The 21684-nt window shown below is 39.9% G+C and overlaps 1 protein-coding gene across 2 annotated transcripts in view; it reads right to left on the reverse strand.

Moving 5' to 3' along the window:
* Positions 1–21684, reverse strand: part of UTP18 (UTP18 small subunit processome component) — a 42584-nt gene that overhangs the window by 19065 nt on the left and 1835 nt on the right. For both annotated transcript variants that reach the window (XM_047081023.1, XM_047081022.1), the window contains exons 2-9: positions 21266–21378; positions 19846–19944; positions 16190–16257; positions 12291–12379; positions 10344–10469; positions 10070–10244; positions 4584–4684; positions 4261–4351 (exon numbers count right to left, since the gene is read on the reverse strand). In XM_047081023.1, the coding sequence (XP_046936979.1) occupies positions 4261–4351; positions 4584–4684; positions 10070–10244; positions 10344–10469; positions 12291–12379; positions 16190–16257; positions 19846–19944; positions 21266–21378 (862 nt within the window). The remainder of the gene's footprint in view (positions 1–4260; positions 4352–4583; positions 4685–10069; positions 10245–10343; positions 10470–12290; positions 12380–16189; positions 16258–19845; positions 19945–21265; positions 21379–21684) is intronic.

Here is a 21684-nt window from a genome sequence, read left to right on the forward strand (position 1 = left end):
GCACCTATTTGTAGGGTAAGTTGATTAATATATCAAACTGATGATGATGGCAATGACAGAGAAAGCGGAAAATAAACTGATCCAGACCACAAGAAATTTATAATTTATGATACATACAGTGTATCTATTACCAAGTCACTTAAATGATAAGAAACGCTAACCGTGAGCAACAAGCACAAATAGTTTAGAGAAAGAAGAATGTGGGTAAGATCAAGGAGGATGTTAAACCTGAAAAGAACACCAATATTTTCATGATAGAAATGACCATCGGGGCACCTGGCTGGCTCAGTCAGAAGATCATGCAACTCTTGATCTCAGGGATCATGGTTCTGAGCCCCACACTGGGTAAAGGAATTACTAAAAAAAAAATAAATAAACTTCAAAAAATAAAAAGGACTATTGCCAAAATCAGTCCTTATTCTTTTTTCTCTCTCCTATAAGCATGATACTGATGATCACTGTCTTCTTCATACCCATTTGCAGATTTTTTTTTAATCTTTATTTATTTTTGAGAGGGAGGGGGAGGAGCATGAGGAGAGGGGGACAGAGGATCCAAAGCAGACTCCGCACTGACAGGAGAGAGCCCAATGTGGGGCTTGAACCCACAAACCGCAAGATCATGACCCAAGTCGGAAGTCAGATGCTCAACTGACTAAGCCACCCAGGCTCCCCATTTACAGATTTGTATAATGATCCTACACTCATCTCAAAAGTGTCTCCTCACTCACCCATTTCATCTCTGTCTTTCCTGCGGATATTGTGCTAAAGTTCACTTTTCTATACTCTTCTCCTCCCAACGAGAATTCAATTAATCTCACTGTTTCAAATATTGCCTTGACAAAGATTTTCCAGGCTGGCATAAGGTTTAGATTAAGCAGTAATAAAATATATTTGGAAAAACTGAACAAGGTCAAACATGAAATTCTTTGTGTTTGCCTGTACAGTAATGTTACGATAAAGGAAAGCATTTACAGATTAGCCCAGCTAGCAACACACTAAAATGGGAAGAGAAGGGATTGACGGCAGGAAGGTCATCTAGATGTTACCAAAGCTGGACTTTTGATTACTCGTCCCCCTGCTTTTACAGGACCTTTGTTATAGAAAATAAGACCTCCACAATCATGACCAATTTTGTAAATACTTCACATCTGCACCTAATTCACATACCAAATTTCAGTATCTCTGACCCTCCACCTCTTCTCCCCGACTCTAGCCCCCCAGGATCCAAGGGCCATTACATTAGGAACATCACTCTGAACCAGTATTTATTCCTTACCTCTCATGAAATCTATTACGACAATAGTTGATTAAAAAAATACAAATGTGACTAACTCAACTTTGTGAAAGTTTGATTCTAGGACAAAAACAGAACATGGCAGAAAACATGAATATACACCTTGCCAAAGAAGACATCCAGATGGCTAAGAGACACATGAAAACATGCTCAACATCACTCATCATGATGGAAATACAAATGAAAACCACAAAATATCACCTCACGCCTGTCAGAATGGCTAAAATTAACAATGCAGGAAACAACAGATGTTGGCAAGGATGCAGAGAAAGGGGAACCCTCTTACACTGTTGGTGGGAATGCAAACTGCTGTGGCCACTCTGGAAAACAGTATGGAGGTTCCTCAAGAAACTAAAAATAGAATTACCCTACAATCCAGCAATTGTACTATTAGGTATTTACCCAAAGGATACAAAAATACAGATTCGAAGGGGTGCACGCACCCCCTAATGTTTATAGGAGCATTATCAACAGCCAAACTATGGAGAGAGCCCAAATGTCCACTGACTGATGAATAAAGATATGGGGTGTGTGTGTGTGTGTGTGTGTGTGTGTGTGTGCATATACATACATACACATACACACACATACTGGACTATCACTCAGCCATCAAAAAGAATGAAATCTTGCCATTTACAATGACGTGAATGGAGTTAGGGTATTATGCTAAGTGAAATAAGTCAATAGGAGAAAAACAAATACCATCTGATTTCACTCATGTGGAATTTAAGAAACAAAACAGGGGCGCCTGGGTGGCGCAGTCGGTTAAGCGTCCGACTTCAGCCAGGTCACGATCTCGCGGTCCGTGAGTTCGAGCCCCGCGTCGGGCTCTGGGCTGATGGCTCAGAGCCTGGAGCCTGTTTCCGATTCTGTGTCTCCCTCTCTCTGCCCCTCCCCCGTTCATGCTCTGTCTCTCTCTGTCCCAAAAATAAATACACGTTGAAAAAAAAAAAGAAACAAAACAGATAAACATATGGGAAGGGGGAGGAAGAAGAGAGGGAAACAAACCACAAGAGACTCTTAATGACAGAGAACTATGGGTTGATAGAGGGAGGTGGCTGGGGGATGGGCTAGATGGGTGCTGGGTACTAAGGAGAGCACTTGTTGTGATGAGCAGCAGGTGTTGTATGTAGGTGATGAATCACTGAATTCTATTCCTGAAACTAATACTGCGCTGCATGTTATCAGACCATAAATTAAAAAAAAAAAAGGAAAAAAGAAACACAACAAAAATTAAACAAAAGTTAATGCCAATGTTAATCCTTTTTTTAAAAAAAGCTTTTAAAACTTTTTAATCCAGTTGTAAGTCAAGTAGATGTACTTTACAGCATAGTGACTACAGTTAATAACACAGAACTACCTATTTGAAAGCTGCTGAGAGTAGATCTTAGAAGTTCTCATCACAAGAAAAAAATTAACTATGTGTGGTGACAGATAACCAGACAATGTGGTAATCATTTTGCAACATATACAAGTATCAAATCATTATGCTGCACACCTGACGAATTTAATGTTGTATGTCACATTACACCTCAAAAAAACAACAAAAAAACTAATGCTATACTATCAAGTGCTCTTAGCTGAGGTATAGCAAAAATTCTGCAAAAAGGCCCCACAGAGATTGCAGAGTAAGTACTGACACAACCACCCTGATGCCTCCCCCTACCCAGCAGCACGAGCTACACTGAGATTAGGACGGCCCCAAGATCCTGTGGGAAAGGGAGCAAGAGTCCAAAAAGGCACAGGATGATCAGAAAAGCAGAAGAGCAGGAAAGTGCAAGATTAGAGTCTGTCAAGGATGACTGACAGCTGGCCAACTGCACCATAGAAATGTCAGAGGGTGAGCTCTGAATTGTTTTCAATCAATTATGAAGAACATTCAAGACATTATCCAAGTGAAAAGGTACTGTTAAAAGAAAAAGGGTAATGATTGTAAGTAACTTTCAAAAAAAAAGGAAGTCTGAGAATGAATCATTTTTTAAATAAGCGTTTTCTTCCCATCTTCTCCCCTAACGTGTTAACATGGTTAAATATGGTTAGCCCCTCACTTTTTTAAGTTTGTTTATTTATTTTGAGAGAGACAGAGAGAGAGAGAGAGAGAGAGAGAGAGCGCGCACAAGCGTGTGAGTGCAAGCGGGGAACAAGCAAAGAGGGGGAGAGACAGAATCCCAAGCAGGCTCTGCAGTGTCAGCATGAACTGTGAAATCATGACCTGAGCCGAAATCAAGAGTCGGATGCTTAACCTACTGAGCCACCCAGGAGTCCCGGCCCCTCACCGTTAACATGCTAGCATGTTAAATGTGTAGCCCTTCACTATCACTAGTCAGTAAATAAGAAGGCAAATGGGGGGCGCCTGGGTGGTTCAGTCATTTAAGCGGCCAACTTCAGCTCAGGTCATGATTTGTGAGTTGGAGCCCTGCATCAGGCTCTGTGCTGTGCTGACCGCTCAGAGCCTGGAGCCTGCTTCAGATTCTGTGTCTCCCTCTCTCTCTGCTTCTCCCCTGTTCACATGCTGTCTCTCTCACTCTCAAAAATAAAAATAAATATTAAAAAAAAAATTTTTTTTTTTTAAAAGGCAAATGGTAATGACAATCCTAAAAATAAAAAATTACTTTCTTGGGGCGCCTGGGTGGCGCAGTCGGTTAAGCGTCCGACTTCAGCCAGGTCACGATCTCGCGGTCCGTGAGTTCGAGCCCCGCGTCGGGCTCTGGGCTGATGGCTCAGAGCCTGGAGCCTGTTTCCGATTCTGTGTCTCCCTCTCTCTCTGCCCCTCCCCCGTTCATGCTCTGTCTCTCTCTGTCCCAAAAATAAATAAACGTTGAAAAAAAAAAAAATATTTAAAAAAAAAAATTACTTTCTTACTAACATAAAAAAGTCTAAAATCAAGCACTGTTTTTGGTTAAATCTGAAATGAAACATATCCAAAGCTTCAAAAAAGCTTTAGATGATCATGTCAATTAACCCACCTGAAGAGGCATACATTCTCTTACTATCTGAAGAGAACGTGGATGCTGCAACCCTTCCATTAATTTTCATGCTGCCAATCAGTTCTTTAGTCTGAAAAAACAACAAACATTACTTATCAAATTGTTAGGAGGTACACAGAAGAATCACACTGGGAATAAAAACAATGTAGGTCTGTTTTGTTATACCTATTTGACTTTGTTTTTCCCTATAGTCAAAAGTTCTCCCCAAGTCCTACTGTTGCCCTCTGCCTGAGATGATTCAATACCATCCCTCCACTAATGTCTTATCCTAAAAGAGCAAGCAACCACCAATAAGCATTCACCTTCATTGACAGCAAATGAAGATATCCAGCAACACCATTTATCAGCAAGAAGGACCCATCTGGAGAGACTTCAAAGCTCCTCACTATCTTCTCTTTCAAGCCTTAGAGAGGAGATGAATCAATAAGGATTAATATGATTTTCAGTAACATTATCTTTCACTAGCAACTGAGAGTTCCTTACCTTCTAAAATAAAAAGTGCCTCAAACTAAAAAAAAAAAAAAAAAAAAAGCTAGGCTCAGACTCTGAAGAAGTCTGACCCCATGCATCACTGAGTATGACCCAAGTATAAGGTCATTACAAAATGCTCACTTTTCTTCTCTGTCTTGGTTAACATTCACCATTTGAATGACAGGCTAGAGATTCTCCAAACAGTAAACATAACAACTAATTTTCCAAATGTACACGGTGACATCTGTAATTAACTAAAAGGATAAATTATACTTCTTTCTCACAAAGTTCATTACCAGAAGAGAAATACACAGACATCAGAGACTGCTAAAACATAGTAACATATAGAAACTAGTTGCTGGCCACCTACTAAACATCCATGATGAATGAGTCCAGTCCTTAACTTTGTGATTCCAAAAAGGAAAAAAAGGAAAAGAGAAAACCACGAAGTGTTGTATTCAAGGGTCGATCAGCTTCTCAAAATGTGACTCATGTAACCAAACCACATGAGCTAAGTATATAAACCAGAGAGTCAATTTATTTATTTACAAAGGGACATGTTCCTTTTCCATGCCTAAAAGATTCAGATTACCCATTCAAGAGACTCTTTCCGACAAGACTGCTTAGTAAACAAACTTAATAAAAAAGTGCCTAACAGAAAGGATACCTAAAGAACAGGTACAACTGGGGGAAGGGAAGCAAGTGGCCAGGGGGATAGAGCAGAGTTTTCACGTCTGCTCTTTCCTATGTACTGGATTTTTGTACATTTGAATGTATCGTTTAGTCAAAAAAATATTATTTTTTAATCGTTTTAATATTTATTTATTTTTGAGAGAGAAAGAGAGGAGACTCAGAATTGGAAGCAGGCTCCAGGCTCCGAGCTATCAGCACAGAGCCTGATGTGGGGCTTGAACTCACAAACTGTGAGATCACGACCTGAGCCAGAGTCGGGTGCTTAACCAACTGAGCCACCCAAGCACCCACCCCCGCAAAAAAAAATTATTTAAAAAAATGTTTGGGGCACCTAGGTGGCTCAGTCAGTTAAGCATCCAACTCGATTTAGGCTCAGGTCATGACCCCATGGTTGTGGGATTGACCCTCACATCAGGCTCTACACTGAGCATGGAGCCTGCTTGAGATTCTCTTTCTCCCTCTGCCCCTCTCCCCGGCTTACGCTTTCCCTCTCTCTAAAATAAATAAAATGAGGGGCGCCTGGGTGGGTCTGTTGGTTGAGCGTCCGACTTCAGCTCAGGTCATGATCTCATGGTCCGTGAGTTCGAGCCCGGCGTCAGGCTCTGTGCTGGCAGCTCAGAGCCTAGAGCCTGCTTCGGATTCTATGCCTCCCTCTCTCTCTGCACCTCCCCAGCTCATACTTTATCTCTCTCAAAAATAAGTAAAATAAAATGAAAAACATGTTTTAAAGTTGCTAAATTAAAACATTAATCAAAATAAATAAATTTAGAAAAACCTAGTGAAGACCCTTGTTCCCCTACCGGAAAATGCTGGTTTAGCAAGCTCCCACAGACCACTTCTACCCTTTTAACAGTCTTTATCCAGATGGTTTACAATCCTACAAACTGGGCCTCCTACTCTAATCCTGCTTCCACAGACTATACCCAATATTCCTTGATGGAAATCAATCCAGACACATATTTCCAATTACTGGAGTTACTCCTGCTAGGGATGACCAGTCTTCTTAACTATGAACCTATTCCTACCTAGGGTCGTTTCATCCCCAAATCTGGGCAAACTTTAGGTTCTGACTACCGTAGACAGAAACAGCTCTAAACAGAAGGAAAATACCATTACATGATGAAACAGGGAGGGAGGCTGATTCTAGCACAGTGTGAGGCTGCAGGTGGAACCCTTTCCCCCCCCAGACCCAATCCTACTGACACAAAACTGGGCAGAAGAAATGCAAGAGAAAACTAAAAAGCCTACAGCTGAGGGCCACCAGACCACGGAAGGATATGGACTGCACATGTATCATCAGAGCAACAGGGAACAAAGTTCCCTCATACTGTGCAGACAAACCCAGTGTGGCAAAGTGCCAGCGGGCTCATTACATAGGTGGCTAGAAGATCTTATGCATTTAGCCTGAGTAAGCTTGCTGTTTTGAGGGAATTCAGGAGAGGGGAGTGTCTTCCAGAAGGAAATACTGGACTTAGAACAAATAAGGATAGGTAGCTGCTTTAGCAATTAATTGGAAAAATAAGAAACACAACTATATTTTCATCCAAAACTTGCAGTATACTAGCTATATGTATACATTACTTTAATTTTAACCTCAAAAAAAGTGATAATAAATGCTAATATCAATACTGCAATTGCTTCTTACAAATGGTGAACCTTCCAAAATAGAAACCAGATAAAATTTGTAACATGGCCTTGAGAAAGAAGATACGATGCTTTAAAGGTGTCAGATATAAATCTTTTTATAGATCTGTGAATGAGATTTTTAGGTCAACTAATAAGCAACTGATAAGAAAAGGAAAGGCCAATTTAATTATAATAGTGCCAAATTCCATAGGATGGAAAGTGGACTTCGCTGTGATCTGTCATCCGATAAATGATATGCTGCTCCAAACAATGGCGGCAGTTACCACTGAGCATTTACCATGTGGCAGGTGCTAATTTAGGACCTTATAAAAAATTATCTCTTTTGAACAAACTGAAGGCTACCAGAGGGGAGGGGAGGGAGTGATATAGGTGATGGGGATTAAGACGTGCACCTGTGATGAGCACAGGGTGATGTATCAAACTGCTGAATCACTGTACTGTACACCTGAAACTAACAACACAGTATGTTAACTGGAATTAAAATAAGAACAAAACATGGGGTGCCTGGGTGGCGCAGTCGGTTAAGCGTCCGACTTCAGCCAGGTCACGATCTCGCGGTCCGTGAGTTCGAGCCCCGCGTCAGGCTCTGGGCTGATGGCTCAGAGCCTGGAGCCTGTTTCCGATTCTGTCTCCCTCTCTCTCTGCCCCTCCCCCGTTCATGCTCTGTCTCTCTCTGTCCCAAAAATAAATAAACGTTGAAAAAAATAAAGTTCTTTAAAAAAAATAAATAAAATAAAATAAGAACAAAAAATAAAATAAAAAATTTTTAAAAAGTATCTTTCAATATTTAGGACCCTCTATTTCAAAGAAAGAATCAAAATGGCTGCCTGACCAACTAATTTAATTCCCAAATCGTCAATTCCTTATGTGTTTACCTGGAACAAGATATCTCTCGTAAGAATTACCCTTATAAATGACTCAACAGAAACGGTTTCTGGAATCTGAACTAGTAATCTGGGGTTCTCAAAATTTTTGTGTGTCAGTCTCGTGAAACGTATGATTCCCCCTCTCAAAATAACAGTTGTTCAAAACTTTCATAACTGAAGGAAATGCTAAACTTCAGTTATAGGTTAGTGAAAATAAAGACGTAATGTTTTTCCCATCTGATTTTACATACTCCTGAATTCTATCAGAATTTTGAGAGTCCGTGGACCCGACATTATGAACCCCATCGGTTAACGGAACTATCAATTCAAAATTCTTCAGAATGCACCAATTCTGCATTCTTCATTTTTCAAGCTTGCATTTAAGACAGTGAATGAGTTTGGTGCGCCTGGGTGGCTCAGTCGGTTAAGCGTCCAACTTTGGCTCAGGGCATGATTCACAGCTTGTGAGTCTAAGCCCCACGTTGGGCTCTGTGCTGATGGCTCGGAGCCTGGAGCCTGCTTCGGATTCTGTGTCTCCCTCCCTCTCTGCCCCTCCCCTGCTCACGCTCTGTCTCTCTCTCTCAAAAATAAACATTAAAAAGATAAAAAAAAAGACAATGAAAGAGTTCTGAGGTGCATAAGTTTGCACATTCTAACCAGTCAGCGATTTTTCTAATTCTAGCGTCCTTAGTTTCTTGAGTTATTTACAGTTTTATAGTAATAGACTGAAAACAGTGTTCAACAACCAACCCCACCAAAAAAAAAAAAAAAGTTTAATTTATCATTATCACCATTAATGTGCCAAGTTATGCTTACTGAGGAAAGAGGAGGGGAAATATTGAGAGCAAAAGATAAATGCCACGTCTTAGAAGAAAGTTAGTGGTCAGATCCACACTCCTGTGCACCAGCAGATCCACAGTAACCATCACTAACTGCATGTGGGCCAACCCTGGGCTTGCTTTTCCCAAGAAGATGCAAGGCAAGGATGGACAAAAGCCCACTCCTTTTCACAAGTGGAATAATAAGTAAAAACACTAACACTACGTGTTGTTTTCTGCTACAACATGGGGGGACTATTTAAGGCTTTTCAACTCAAAGTGAGGTCCATGGACCAGCACCAGCACCATCAACTAAGAGCTTGTGAGTGATGCAGAATCAGGCCCACCTCAGACCCACAGAACCACAATGTGCACTTTAACCAGATCCCCAGGTAATTCATATGCACATTAATGTCTGAGAACCACTGGTTTAAAGCATTCTTAAACTAAGAATCCACTGAAGGTGTCTGGAAACTTAGGAAACAGAAGATTGGGAACACTGAACACAAACACCATAAATGTTTCTAAAGCTGGCCTTGTTCACTTGGAACCATTAGTAGAAAAAAGACTACACAGAGCCACCCCGGTCCTTTACAGCCCCAAACATACACGCAGTCTAACAAGGAGATGGTCATGGAGCCACAGCGCTGTTCGCACCACCTCTCAAGACTTAAAATGCTAACGCAGCCAACCTCACTACGAGAGAAACCAAAGTTCACAGAGGGTTCATGACTGCGTCACTGCATTTTGTGGTGATGTGGGTTGGGGCATGCAGGGGAAGAATGGGTAAGGCAGAGGAAGATAAATTTTCACCTAAAAGATTTTTTAAATAGTCTTTAAAATATATCACAACCTCCAAAAATAGTGCTTTATTTCTTTTAAACGTAAACCAAAAATCTATTACAGACACTGGAAGAACAAGAAGAGTATCCAAATTTCCTGACTACCAGAGAGGAGAAAGTTTATCCGAGGACGTGGAACTCAGGTTTTCTAGCTCCCAGGCTCTTTCAGCTGCATAAATTGCTAATTTTACAGCCAAGTATTTGCAACTGCTTTTCTGGTCTGGGGGACATATGTTTCCAAATTATGATTTTCCTGTAAGTGCTCAATAAAAAGGTCCCTATTTTCATTCAAATGTATCATCTCAACACAACATTTCCCAAATACCAAACTAATGGCACTCTTTTTAAGAATTCTATGGGAAAGAAGTGGTTGTAAATTCTGTTAAGTGAACTCAGTCGTGGGCTGGCAGGGAAGGTGTGTGACCGGCTGCCTGTTCAATAGAAACCTTACCTCTCACTTGATGCACAGGAATTAACTTTCCAGCCAGCATATCATAAACATAAAGAACCTTGCTGTGGATACTCGTGGCTAAAACCTCTTCTCCATTAGCACTAAAACAAGCCTTATAGATTGGAAACTTTTCCAAATAGATGCTCTGGATTTTAGGATTTGTTTTTCCATCAACCTATAAGGAAATGCAAAACATTCCTTTTGGTTATTTCCACAGACTGTATCCTGGGAGTCAATACGTTTCACTACAAGTTTTTCATGTAAAAATGCATACCTGAAACAGCGATATGGCATTATCTAGAGCAGCAACCATCACAACCTGCGCACGAGGATGGAATTGCACAGACGAAATCCTGGCTGTAGTAGGACGTTCTGCGTTAGCATGTTGACAATTCTTTATCTGGGGAAAAATAAAGCTGGAATTTTATCAATTCAAATGGGGTGACATTACCTTCTTCAAAGCATGGAGGAAAAACACAGTAACATAACTTATAACATAGAACAAAGTGCACTGGAACGGTAACCAGAAGACCCCAGCTCTACCAACTAGCAAGTCATTCTACTATGCAATGATCCATTTTTACCATCTTTCAAGTGAGGGGATAAAATCGTTATGGTCTTAGAGCACCAGGATACAGTCATTTCCTCATGATATACCCATAAAGGTTAGGAGACTTTGACTTCCAGGGATATTTTACTTAAAACTGTTACTCTAGCGTCTTTGCAATCATGGCACAAAATAAGAGGCACTATGTAATCATCCCCATGGTTCTATGGTTGGCATGGACAGCTTATGTTCTCCTCTCAGCATACATGGTTGCTAGTTTAAACTTTTTTTTTTTTTTTTTTTTTAACATTTATCCACTTTTTGAGAGACACAGCGTGAGCAGGAGGGAGACACAGAATCCTAAGCAGGCTCCAGGCTCTGAGCTGTCAGCACAGAGCCCGATGCGGGGCTTGAACTCATGAACTGTGAGATCATGACCTGAGCTGAAGTCGGACACTTAACCAACTGAGCCACCCAGGCACCCCAACAGGGTTACTAGTTTAAAGCAGCGATGATCCTGGGGCACCTGGGTGACTCAGTCGGTTAAGCATCTGACTCTTGAATTCATCTCAGGTCATGATCTCATGATTCCTAAGTTCAAGCTCCACATCAAGCTCTGTGCTGTCAGCTTGGGATTCTCTCCCTCCCTCTCTCTCTCTGCCCCTCCCCTGTTCGCTCGCTCTCAAAATAATTAAACATTTTTTTAAAAACTCAATTATACAAAAAATAAAGCAATTACTATATGGATGTTTTGTTTGTAACAAATGAAGTTAAATTTTTATGTAACTGCATTTTCACTGGAGGTAAATTTACCATATGAAGAGCTGAATGAATTGTCTTCACAAGGTGGGGGGAAACACAATCTCTGTCTCCTAGTGATTTGCCATAATAGGGTTCCCTCCCCCAACTAAAGCATGCCACCATTTTATAATGGGGAAAAATACCTATGGGAGAGATGGATCTGGTCATTTAACAGACACTTAACTTAAGCACTGTGTTGGGTAGGCACGTCATTACTGCAACGAACAAGTTAGATACAGTGATGAGTTGGAAAGTAATTAACATAGACCACTTCAGACAAGCTAGCCAGGAAGGATGTAAGTGTCATCTAACGAGGAAGGTACAAATCGATTGGCCACCAGCAGTATTTAAAGAGCAGACACTCAGGAGGAAGAGTGAAGGTGTGAGGCAAAAAAGCATTTGGCATGTTTAAGAAACAGAAAGAAGGCCTAGGGAACTTGGGTAGGAAATAAGGGGAAAACTTCTAACATGAAGTTTCAGACGCAGGCAGATGTGAGATTATGAAGGGCAGTGTAGACTGTGATAAAGAACTCAGAAGTTTTCAAAAAGCAAGGAAAAGTGACAAGACTGAGGTTTCATTTTTTGAAGACTCCCCTGGCTCCTACTAAATGAATAAAGTGAAGTGGGAAACCAGTCATGAAGCAAGAGAGGACAGGGCAGGAACCAAGCTAGTGCCCGTGGAAATGAAGAGAAACCCAAAAGGAGAAATCAAATACAACTTTCAAAAGATCCCTGGGGATATAATTTAATCTTCTTGACCATTTCTGCAAAATAAATAACAGCAACACGTTTAATCCCACAGATAACACGAATCCATACGTTTGTAACAGGAAGCACACTGGGCGGGAGAGACCCAACTTCACCAATTCTCACCTTTAAGATTCCTTTAGGAAGAGAGGTTGATGTGGATATGAAATTCCCAGTCCTTTGCAACAAATCATCTTCATCCTCTTCACTTTCATCTAAGTCAAACAAACCCACAAGGCTGATCTTTAGAATCAATGAGATGGCCAGTACCTTCCGCAAACATCTGCATTCCAAACTTCAATTCCCCCCACTCCAGCCTCCAATCTCAATCCCTTTATTTAAGCTGCAATTAGTAAAAGTAAAACAGCAAAATAAATTTGAGGGTGGGGGGATGACAGAGAATTCAACTAAAACAGGATGGAAAAAAATAAGTCAGTATTCAACTTAAAAAGGACAATTCACAATTACAGCCAAATTGGCAATAAGGTAGACAGCAGATCTAGCTTAATTCACATGGAAAAACGTTAACACTTTTAGTTGTAGGAGAGATCAAGGTCAGCAAATTGTGTATCAGAACTTCAAAGAGACCTAACAGGGCTGCTTTTTTCCTGATGATTCTAGCAAAGACAGCCAAGAAGCTGGGCAATAGTTCCAAAACACTCATGGGGATGAGGGCAAAAACCAGCACTAAAAGCCCTCTGAGGTTCTGAAGGGAGTCTAATAAACCACCAGGCTTCAGCATGGGGCCATAAAAGGCTACATACACCAAGGATCAAGGGTGAAATTAAAGAATCATAAGAAAATCCTCCATAAACTGAAACCCAGCTTTGAATCCTTACAATCTCTCACTGGAGATGCTTGGGACTGCTAGTGCCCCTTACCCAGCCTCTACCCAGAAACAAACATACGAATTCTCTGGAGAAAGATATCCTCATCCTCTTATTAAACAATAGTATTCTTTCACACACAGTGTCAACACTCCATGAAATACAACTAGGTCAATAATGACAACATAAAGTAACTTGAATGAAAACCTAAGGAATAACAGACAATCTCCATAGGAGATCTAGATAACAGATTTTCAGACACAAACTTCTAAAGGAATATGTTTAGTATATTCAAAAACAATGAAAGACAATATTCAGACTTGAACCAGAGAAATGGACTATTAAAAAAAGAACCAAATGCAAACTCTAGAACTAAAATATACAGTAGTTAAAATTAAGATCCCAGTGGTCATTTTTAACAATATATAAAAATTAGATGGAGGGACAATCAGTGGTCTGGAAAACGGATCAGAAAAAAATATCCAGACTAAGGTACAGAAAGCAAAAAGGACAGAAAATGCAGGGGGAAAAAAATGACACAACATGTTTAAAAAAATAAAAACATTTAATATACATGTAATTGGTATCCCAGAAGAAAAGGAAGACTGGAACAGAAACAATGTTTGAAAAGGCAGTCGAGAAGAATTTCCAAAACTTAACAAAAAACGACATCAGGCCAGATTCAAAAGCATGGTGAAGACCAAGCAGGATACAAAGCACGCTACAATGATCTGGGGGGTGGGACGAGGAAATAAACAAACAAAACAGCAACAATAAAACAATCCATAGTATCAAGGAATTACTGTTGCTAAATTTTGAAAGTCTATGACAATAATATTGTAATTATGTTTAAAGAGAAGGGTACTACTCTTTTAAAGATAGCCAATGTAGTATTTAGCAATAAAAATAACATGTTGGGACAACCATGACGATGGGGTCTAGTTATCACTGTGCCAGTAAGAAGTATACCTTGGACAAGTCTTTGAACCTCTTTGAATCTCACTCCCCTCATCTATAAAGGAAAGGTATAAGGCTGGGATATTCCAGATGGTAGCAGACTAGCTAATTGCTGACCTAACCCATTTCTTTTCTTTTTTTTTTTTTTTTTTTATGGACACAAAGACAAATTACATTTCCACTTAGTATGGCAATGTGACTGAGCTCTGGCCAATTAAATCTAAGTCAAGGTATCATGTACCTCTTCCAAGACAGGCCAATAAAAATCTCTTTGGGATGAGCTGCTCACTCTTCCCCTGTAAGATGCCTGGATGTCAACCTCTTGGGCAACTTTGAAAAACCCAGCGTGTAGTTGACAGAGCCTCTTGGGTCCCTGAAGGACACTATCCCCTTCTCACCTCTGAAATTTTACATGCATGAGAAAAAAACTTGCAGTGGATTAACCTCCTGAGATCTGGGAGGTTTTCTGTTTCAACAGCTAGCATAATCTTATCTAAAATATTCTATGAATGCAGCATTCTAAAATGGATAATAAAATTACATTTCATCTAGAAGGGCAAACTGGTGACCAAGGGTGTAGAAATCATTCAACGCAAAAAAAGGTTAAAAGATAAGAGGTGTGAAACTTGTTAAAAAACAAACTTGAAAATACATTTCTCCAATAACAACAGTTTTACATTAAGTAGAGATAAGAAACACTGCATACTTTTATTTGTAAGTTTTTTAAACTGTATACTTTTAAAGAGTAGAACTACAGAGTATAAGGAGGTAAATTTCAAAATTGGGGCAAAAATTTTATTATTTAAGAAAAAATTTTTTTACTGTTCGAGTTTTGAGAGAAAGAGAGAGAGCGAGAGCGAGCATGAATGGGGGAGGGGCGGACAGAGAGGGAGACACAGAATCTGAAGCAGGCTCCATGCTCTGAGCTGTTCACACAGAGCCCAATGGGGGGCTCGAACCTACAACTGTGAGATCATGACCTGAACCAAAGTCGGATGCTTAACTGACTGAGCAACCCAGGCACCAAGGAAAAAAAAATTTAAGTATTTATCTTGAGAGAGAGCATGTTCCCAGGGCGGGGGGGGGGGGGGGGGATGCAGAGAGAGGAAGAGAGAGAATCTCATGCAGGCTCTGTGGTGTCAGCACAGAGCCCAACTCAGGGCTTGAAATGACAAACCATGAGATCATGACCTGAGCTGAAATCAAGAGTCAGACACTCAACCAAATGAGCCACCCAGGTGCCCCAAAACTGGAAAAATTTCTAACAGTTAGTTCTTAAAGGGGAAAAAACAGTCCAGTAAAGAGTACATTATCTGACATGTTTAGGCAGAGACTAAATTACCATCTAACAGATGCTGTAGAGAAGATTCTCATTGTGGATAAAGTCAGGCTGTATCACTAAGATTCCTTCAACCTCTAAAAGTATCTGGCTGGAAATCAGAAGGTAAATTCTGACTTAATAACAGATTGAGTTTTCTAACAGAATTACAGAAAGCTGGCTCTTTATATGGGCTCCCTGTACTGGAGTATCATTAGGACTGGACGCGGCGGGTGGGGAGGAGGTGGGGGGGGAGGTGATGGCAATCGAACAAAAGCTCATAAGAAACCAAGGATGCTAAGGAAAGAGCTCCTACGTTATGAGGGAGAATATACTCTGGACTCCCTAAAGGATTTCCAAAGTCAATTCCAAGTCTAAAATGTGTAACTCCAAGCACACAAATCAAATCTTGGTAAGCCATCCATATTTATAATCTCTAAACTCAAGGATCTAAAAAGGAGAGAGCAATTATGGTTCAAACCAAACTTAACCAAACCTGGAGTTGAAAAATAGGTTTTTATAAAGTGACTAATCATCTGGGCCTGACCTGACATGTGCTCCCTAGATATCCCATTTCCTAGTAGAAAGCTAGATTAGCTGCCAATGTCTTCAGAAGGGGCTCTGAATGAAGAATAACAGTCATCTTTCCTTAATCCCATAATGCAATACAGTTCTGTTGAAAATGAAACATAAAATTCATCAGTTACTGTCCATACTATAGAGAACACATGATAAAATGAGTCTTACGCTATTGTGAAAAGGCTTCCCTCAGAGAAATGGCAGACTTCAAAACCAGACATTTCAGGGAAAAAATATATATATATTTGAAACACCAGGTTTTAACGAGCCTCATGAGAAAGCTCAAATAACAAAACAGGAACAGAGACTTATTTACTAACTTAAACAGAAATATCAATACTCACCATCTGAAGATGTTTTCCGCTTCTTAGTCTCTGCCCAGGCAGGTACTCCTCCCATGGCATGCTGGAATCTAAGCAAAAACACAAAAATGAAATTCTGTGGCAACTAATGAATGTTCACAGAGCTTGAGACATTTAAATGGTATACATTAGCTCACCCATTAGAGCATGTATAGAATCTCTGCCAAGGAAATTATCTTTAAGAACAAAAGGGCAACTCACACAGAGTAGTCCCAACTTACTTATTCAGGAAACTTTCATAAACCTCTCTAACCATATAAACTACTCTCAGATATAGAACACCTGGATACATATTTGTTAGTTACTTTCATCTAGTTACATGGTTGCTCACTTGCTCATATCAATGCATCTCAGATCTTGGGACAAAGTAAAAGCTCTTTGCGATTACAAACCAATGCTACAGTAATAGAGTACTTGATAAAACACATCTGAAAGAAAATGACCAGGTTGGTAAGAACATACAAAACACAATCAACATATCCTTTGAATAAAACTGGAGCATTTCACTCTGGAAAAAGTAAGTTTAAAGAGAAGCATGAGAAGCATATTCTAAAGGGCTGGTTTTGGGAAGAGTGCAGAGAATCATTCTAATTGTTTAATGCAGAAATATAGACAAGGCCACCAAACTCAGCCTACTGGCCATAAACTAAAAAACTAGACAAAATATATGAAACTGTTTTCCGATTGGACAACAGGCAACAAAGGATTGTGATCCCTGGGAGGAAGGAAATAACAAGGTGAGCCCTTCTATCCCAGGAATTTTACCCTGAAGACAATTTTGTGAGACCCTGGCACAGAACCAATGAGAAAAAGTCAGACTTAAGAGGAGCTAAGAAAATTGGAATTTGAGGGGCAGTGGACAGAAGAAAAAAAAGAGCTCCAAAAATCTGCACAGGGGTCCACAGATATTTTTGCTGAATAATAAGCTGCACATTCACAGGATGAAACTCCATGAGGTCAGGCAAAGAACTACCACGGAGCTGTAAGTTGCACAACACCAGAGATGAGACACTTGAGTTCCAACCCATCAAAGGAAGGTCCTTACTGAAAATTCAGGGCATTCAGTACAGATGGCAGAGAGGTCATACCTTAAAAATGGAGCTAAACCAGCCTAGAATAAATGCTACTCTACAAGCAAGCTAAAAAAAAAACCCTGAAAGGATCAAACTGATCTCCAAGCCAATTAATTGTCCACCAAGACAAACCCATTAAAAGCACTCACTCAGGGCGCCTGGCTCACTAAGTCAGTAGAGCATGCAACTGTGAACGTGGGGTGGTGAGTTTGAGTCCTCCATTAGGTGTAGAGATTACTTAAATAAATACTTTAAAAACATAAAAAAACATGGGGGTGCCTGGGTGGCTCAGTTGGTTAAGTGACCAACTTCGGCTCAGGTCAGGATCTTGCAGTTTGTGACTTCGAGCCCTGTGTCGGGCTCTGTGCTGACAGCTCAGAGCCTGGAGCCTACCTCATGTTCTATGTCTCCCCCTCTCTCTACCCCTCCCCTGCTCACACTCTGCATCTGTCTCTCAATAATAAATCCACATTAAAAAAAATTTTAAGTAAAAATAAAAAAATGAAAATAAAAACATAAAAAAATATGGGGCGCTGGGTGGCTTAGCTGGTTAAGTGTCTGACTCTTGATTTCAGCTCAGCTCATGATCTTAACAGTTCATCGTGTTCTGTGCTGATTGCACGGAGCCTATTTAAGATTCTCTCTCTCCCTCTCTCTCTGCCCCTCTCCTTCTCTCTCCTCAAAATAAATACTCATTCAATAATCATTAAAAGCAAAATCCAAAACCCAGACACTGACCAACATTCACACTGCCAAAAATCCAATCAAAATTTCTAAACACGCAGAGAAGCAGAAAAGCATGAACCATGACCAGAAAAAAAATCAGTCAATAGGAAGACACAGAAATGACAGCGGTGACAGAATTAGCACACAAGGACTTTGAAATAGCCAATACAAATATATTTAAGTATTTAAAGGAATTATAAACATAACAAAAGGGAAAGTAGGAACAAACCAGAACAAAAGGTCTCAAGCTGAAAAGACCTTCTCCAAAGCTGAAAAATGTAATATTTAAAACAGAGTTACTAAATGAATTTAACAGACTCAAAAGACGATCTACTGTATGATTTCACTTATGTGACATTTTGGAAAAGGCAAATCTATAAGAACAGAAAACAGATCAGTGGTTGTCAGGGGCTAGAGAATTAAAAGTTGAGGAGAGGGGTGTCTGGGTGGCTCAGTCAGATGAGCAACTGACTCAATTTCAGCGCAGGTCATGATAACAGGATCGTGGGATCTAGCTCTCCTTCGGGCTCCACCCTCAGTGTGGAGCGTTCCTACGATGCTCTCTTTCCGTCCTTCTCCTTAAGGTTCTCTCTCTCTCTCTCTCTCTCTCTCTGTCCCTCTCCCTTGTTCACTCTCTCCCTCTAAAAAAAAAAAAAAGTTGAGAGAGGGTTGACTACAAAGAGATATAAGATAACTTTCTGGGGTGATGGCCATATTCTGTATCTTGATTCCCTATCTTAGTTGTTGTGGTATTTACATTACCATATGTGTTAACGAAATTCATAAAAAGATACTTTAAAACGATGAATTCCGCTTTATGTAAATTATACAATAAACCTACTTTAAAAAAACGAGTAATACAATGAATCTATATGAATATATAAAAAAAAGTTGTCAATACAAATAAAAATTTTCATTTTCATTTATTTATTTGTTTAAAAGTAGGCTCTACACCCAAAGTGGGGCTTGAAGTCATGACCCTGAGATCAAAAGTCACATGCTCTACCGACTGACCCAGCCAGGTACCCCTAAAAATTTTTCATTTTTCAAATATTTTTGAAGATCTGTAAGTTGGAACTGGAAGAATCAAGATGAAATCATTATTTTAAAATATATGTATATTTGGGGCACCTGGGTGGGTGGCTCAGTCGGTTAAGCGTCCAACTTCAGCTCAGGTTATGATCTCAGTTTGTGAGTTTGAGCCCCCATCAGGCTCTGCGCTGACAGCTCAGAGCCTGGAGCCTGCTTCGGCTTCTGTGTCTCCCTCTCTCTGCCCCTCCCCCCACTGTGCTCTGTCTCTCTCTCTCTCTCTCTCTCTCTCTCTCAAAAATAAATAAAATGTAAAATATATGTATATTTCCCAGCTGTGATCAACTAAAAGCCTAGAAGTTTAGTTTACCATATAGAAATGAACAAGCAAGTAAGCAATATTATCACTGCTTATAAGTGGGTAGTGGGATTACAAAATTTTTCCAAAATTTTTTTGTACTTGTAATCCCTCTCCTTCCAAAAAACTAACACTTGGGGCACCTGGGTGGCTTAGTCGGTTAAGTGTCCGACTCCTGATCTTAGCTCAGGTCTTGATCTAAGGGTCATTAGTTCAAGCCCTGTGTTGGGTTCCACGCTGGGTGGAGCCTACTTAAAAAAATAAAAATACTAAAACTTAATCATTTCTTCCAACAGCAGTGCTCTTACTATCTTCAAAATGGAAATCTAACCAAAAAAAAAAAAAGGAAATCTCACTACCCAAGAAGCTGTGAGAGCCAAAGACTCAGGGAATCCAAATAAACCACTGATTATAAACACAGCTTGGTAAATCACATGGAAAAGGACACTTACTCTTCCTTAAGTCTCTTTTGAAGTTTGTCTTTTGAAAGTTTACTTTCACTGGCATTTTTCATCATATCTTTCCGAAACCGATTGTTCTTCATGTCAACCCTATAAAAAACAAAATAGTATACTTTAAATGATGTTTAAGGATTTGTCCTAACTAGTTGTTGCCTTTAATAATTTGAAAACACATTTAACCAAATACAAACATTTGTAAGGTGTGGAACATCACATACACGTTTATTTTTTTAAAAAATAAATACACGTAATAGAAAACGCTCTGAAAAAATACCAATAATTAATGACAAAAATGTTTTCTCAACACAGATTAAGTAGATATTTCCCACCCAATTAAACTGACAAAGTCTGAAAAAAAGATAAGCATTGGTTATAAGAATGGACTGCAATGGACACCTTTCAATGGGAAGGTATGTTGGTAGAACCTCACAGTCAATCTGGCAGTATTTATCAAGAACCATACTCGTGCCTATGCTCTTTAAGTAATCCTACCTCAAAAAAATCTTTCTTCAATAATTAGAAACTGGAAAAAAGATTTATACAGAAAAATATCTGTCTCACTATGAATTTAAGGAAAAAATAAGAAAACCTATCTGTCCAACAATAATACTTTGATAAATTACAATTAGTTCACAAAATGGACTGTATTTTATCCATTTTAAAATGTTTACAAAGCTTTTACTCCTAAGTGGGGAGAAATGCTCGCAAGACAAGACATTCTCACTTATTAAAGTAGATATTTTGTGTGCTTTGTCCCTAGCCTTTCGTTTCAGGCATTGCGCTAAGAGCTTCACATATACCGTTTCATTTATTCTCAAAAGCCTTCTGATATTGTTACTATTGTTACCTCCATTCAAAAGAGAAAAGGCAGTTCCAAACTTGCCCTTGGTCAGTTAGGAAGTGGCCAAATAAAAAGGCAAACTCAAACATGACACCAAACACCGTGCTTTCTTTGCTATTCCATATGGCACACAGAAGAGAGCAGGAAAGAATGCCAGCGTGTTAACTGGTTCTCCCTTGCTTGTGGGATCATGAATGACCTTTTTCTTTTCTCTGCTTTACAGTATTTTTCAAATCTTCACATAATCACCAACTTGTAAAGAAAACTTTAAGGGGCGCCTGGGTGGCTCAGTCAGTTAAGCATCCGACTTCGGCTCAGGCCATGATCTCACGGTTTGTGAGTTCGAGCCCCGCGTCGGGCTCTGTGCTGACAGCTTGGAGCCTGGAGCCTGCTTCAGATTCTGTGTCTCCCTCTCTCTCTGACCCCCCCCCCCCATTCATGCTCTGTCTCTGTCTCAAAAATAAATAAATGGTAAAAAAAAAAAAAAAATTAAAAAAGAAAACTTTAAAACTTGCAAAATAATTTTTAAAGTACACAGAGGAATTCTGGAAGAAAAACTCAGCAACCTACATTTCATCATCTTCATCCTCTTCATCCACCCAAACTGGCTTCTTTTGAAATAGAAAATTATCTTTTGCTTCATTCTCCACTTCCGAGTCACCGGAGTCTTCCTGTACTTGAACCTAGAGATGACAAAATTGCCTTCAAACACGAGTTTTTCAGCAGACTAGTTAGATGTCTTGTAAGAATGCTTCGTAGGCCCTCTGATGAAATAATGGGACAATGCTACCAAAGCAAATGCTAGAGACAGAACATAAAAGCAAAGATTAGAGAACGGCACAAGATGGACGGGCAGGTAGGATGAGAGCACGCGGACATGCTGAAAGGAAAAGATCAAGTAAGACAAGAACAACAAAAGGTAAGTTGACAGGTGAGGAAAGGAGCAGGAAAAATCTGGGAACTACAGAAATCACGGGATGAGAGACAGA

This window comes from Lynx rufus, unplaced genomic scaffold (genome assembly GCF_022079265.1).
Source record: "Lynx rufus isolate CCGP_SWC_20201006 ecotype Redwood Valley unplaced genomic scaffold, mLynRuf1.p SCAF_18, whole genome shotgun sequence".
Lineage (NCBI taxonomy): Eukaryota > Metazoa > Chordata > Mammalia > Carnivora > Felidae > Lynx > Lynx rufus.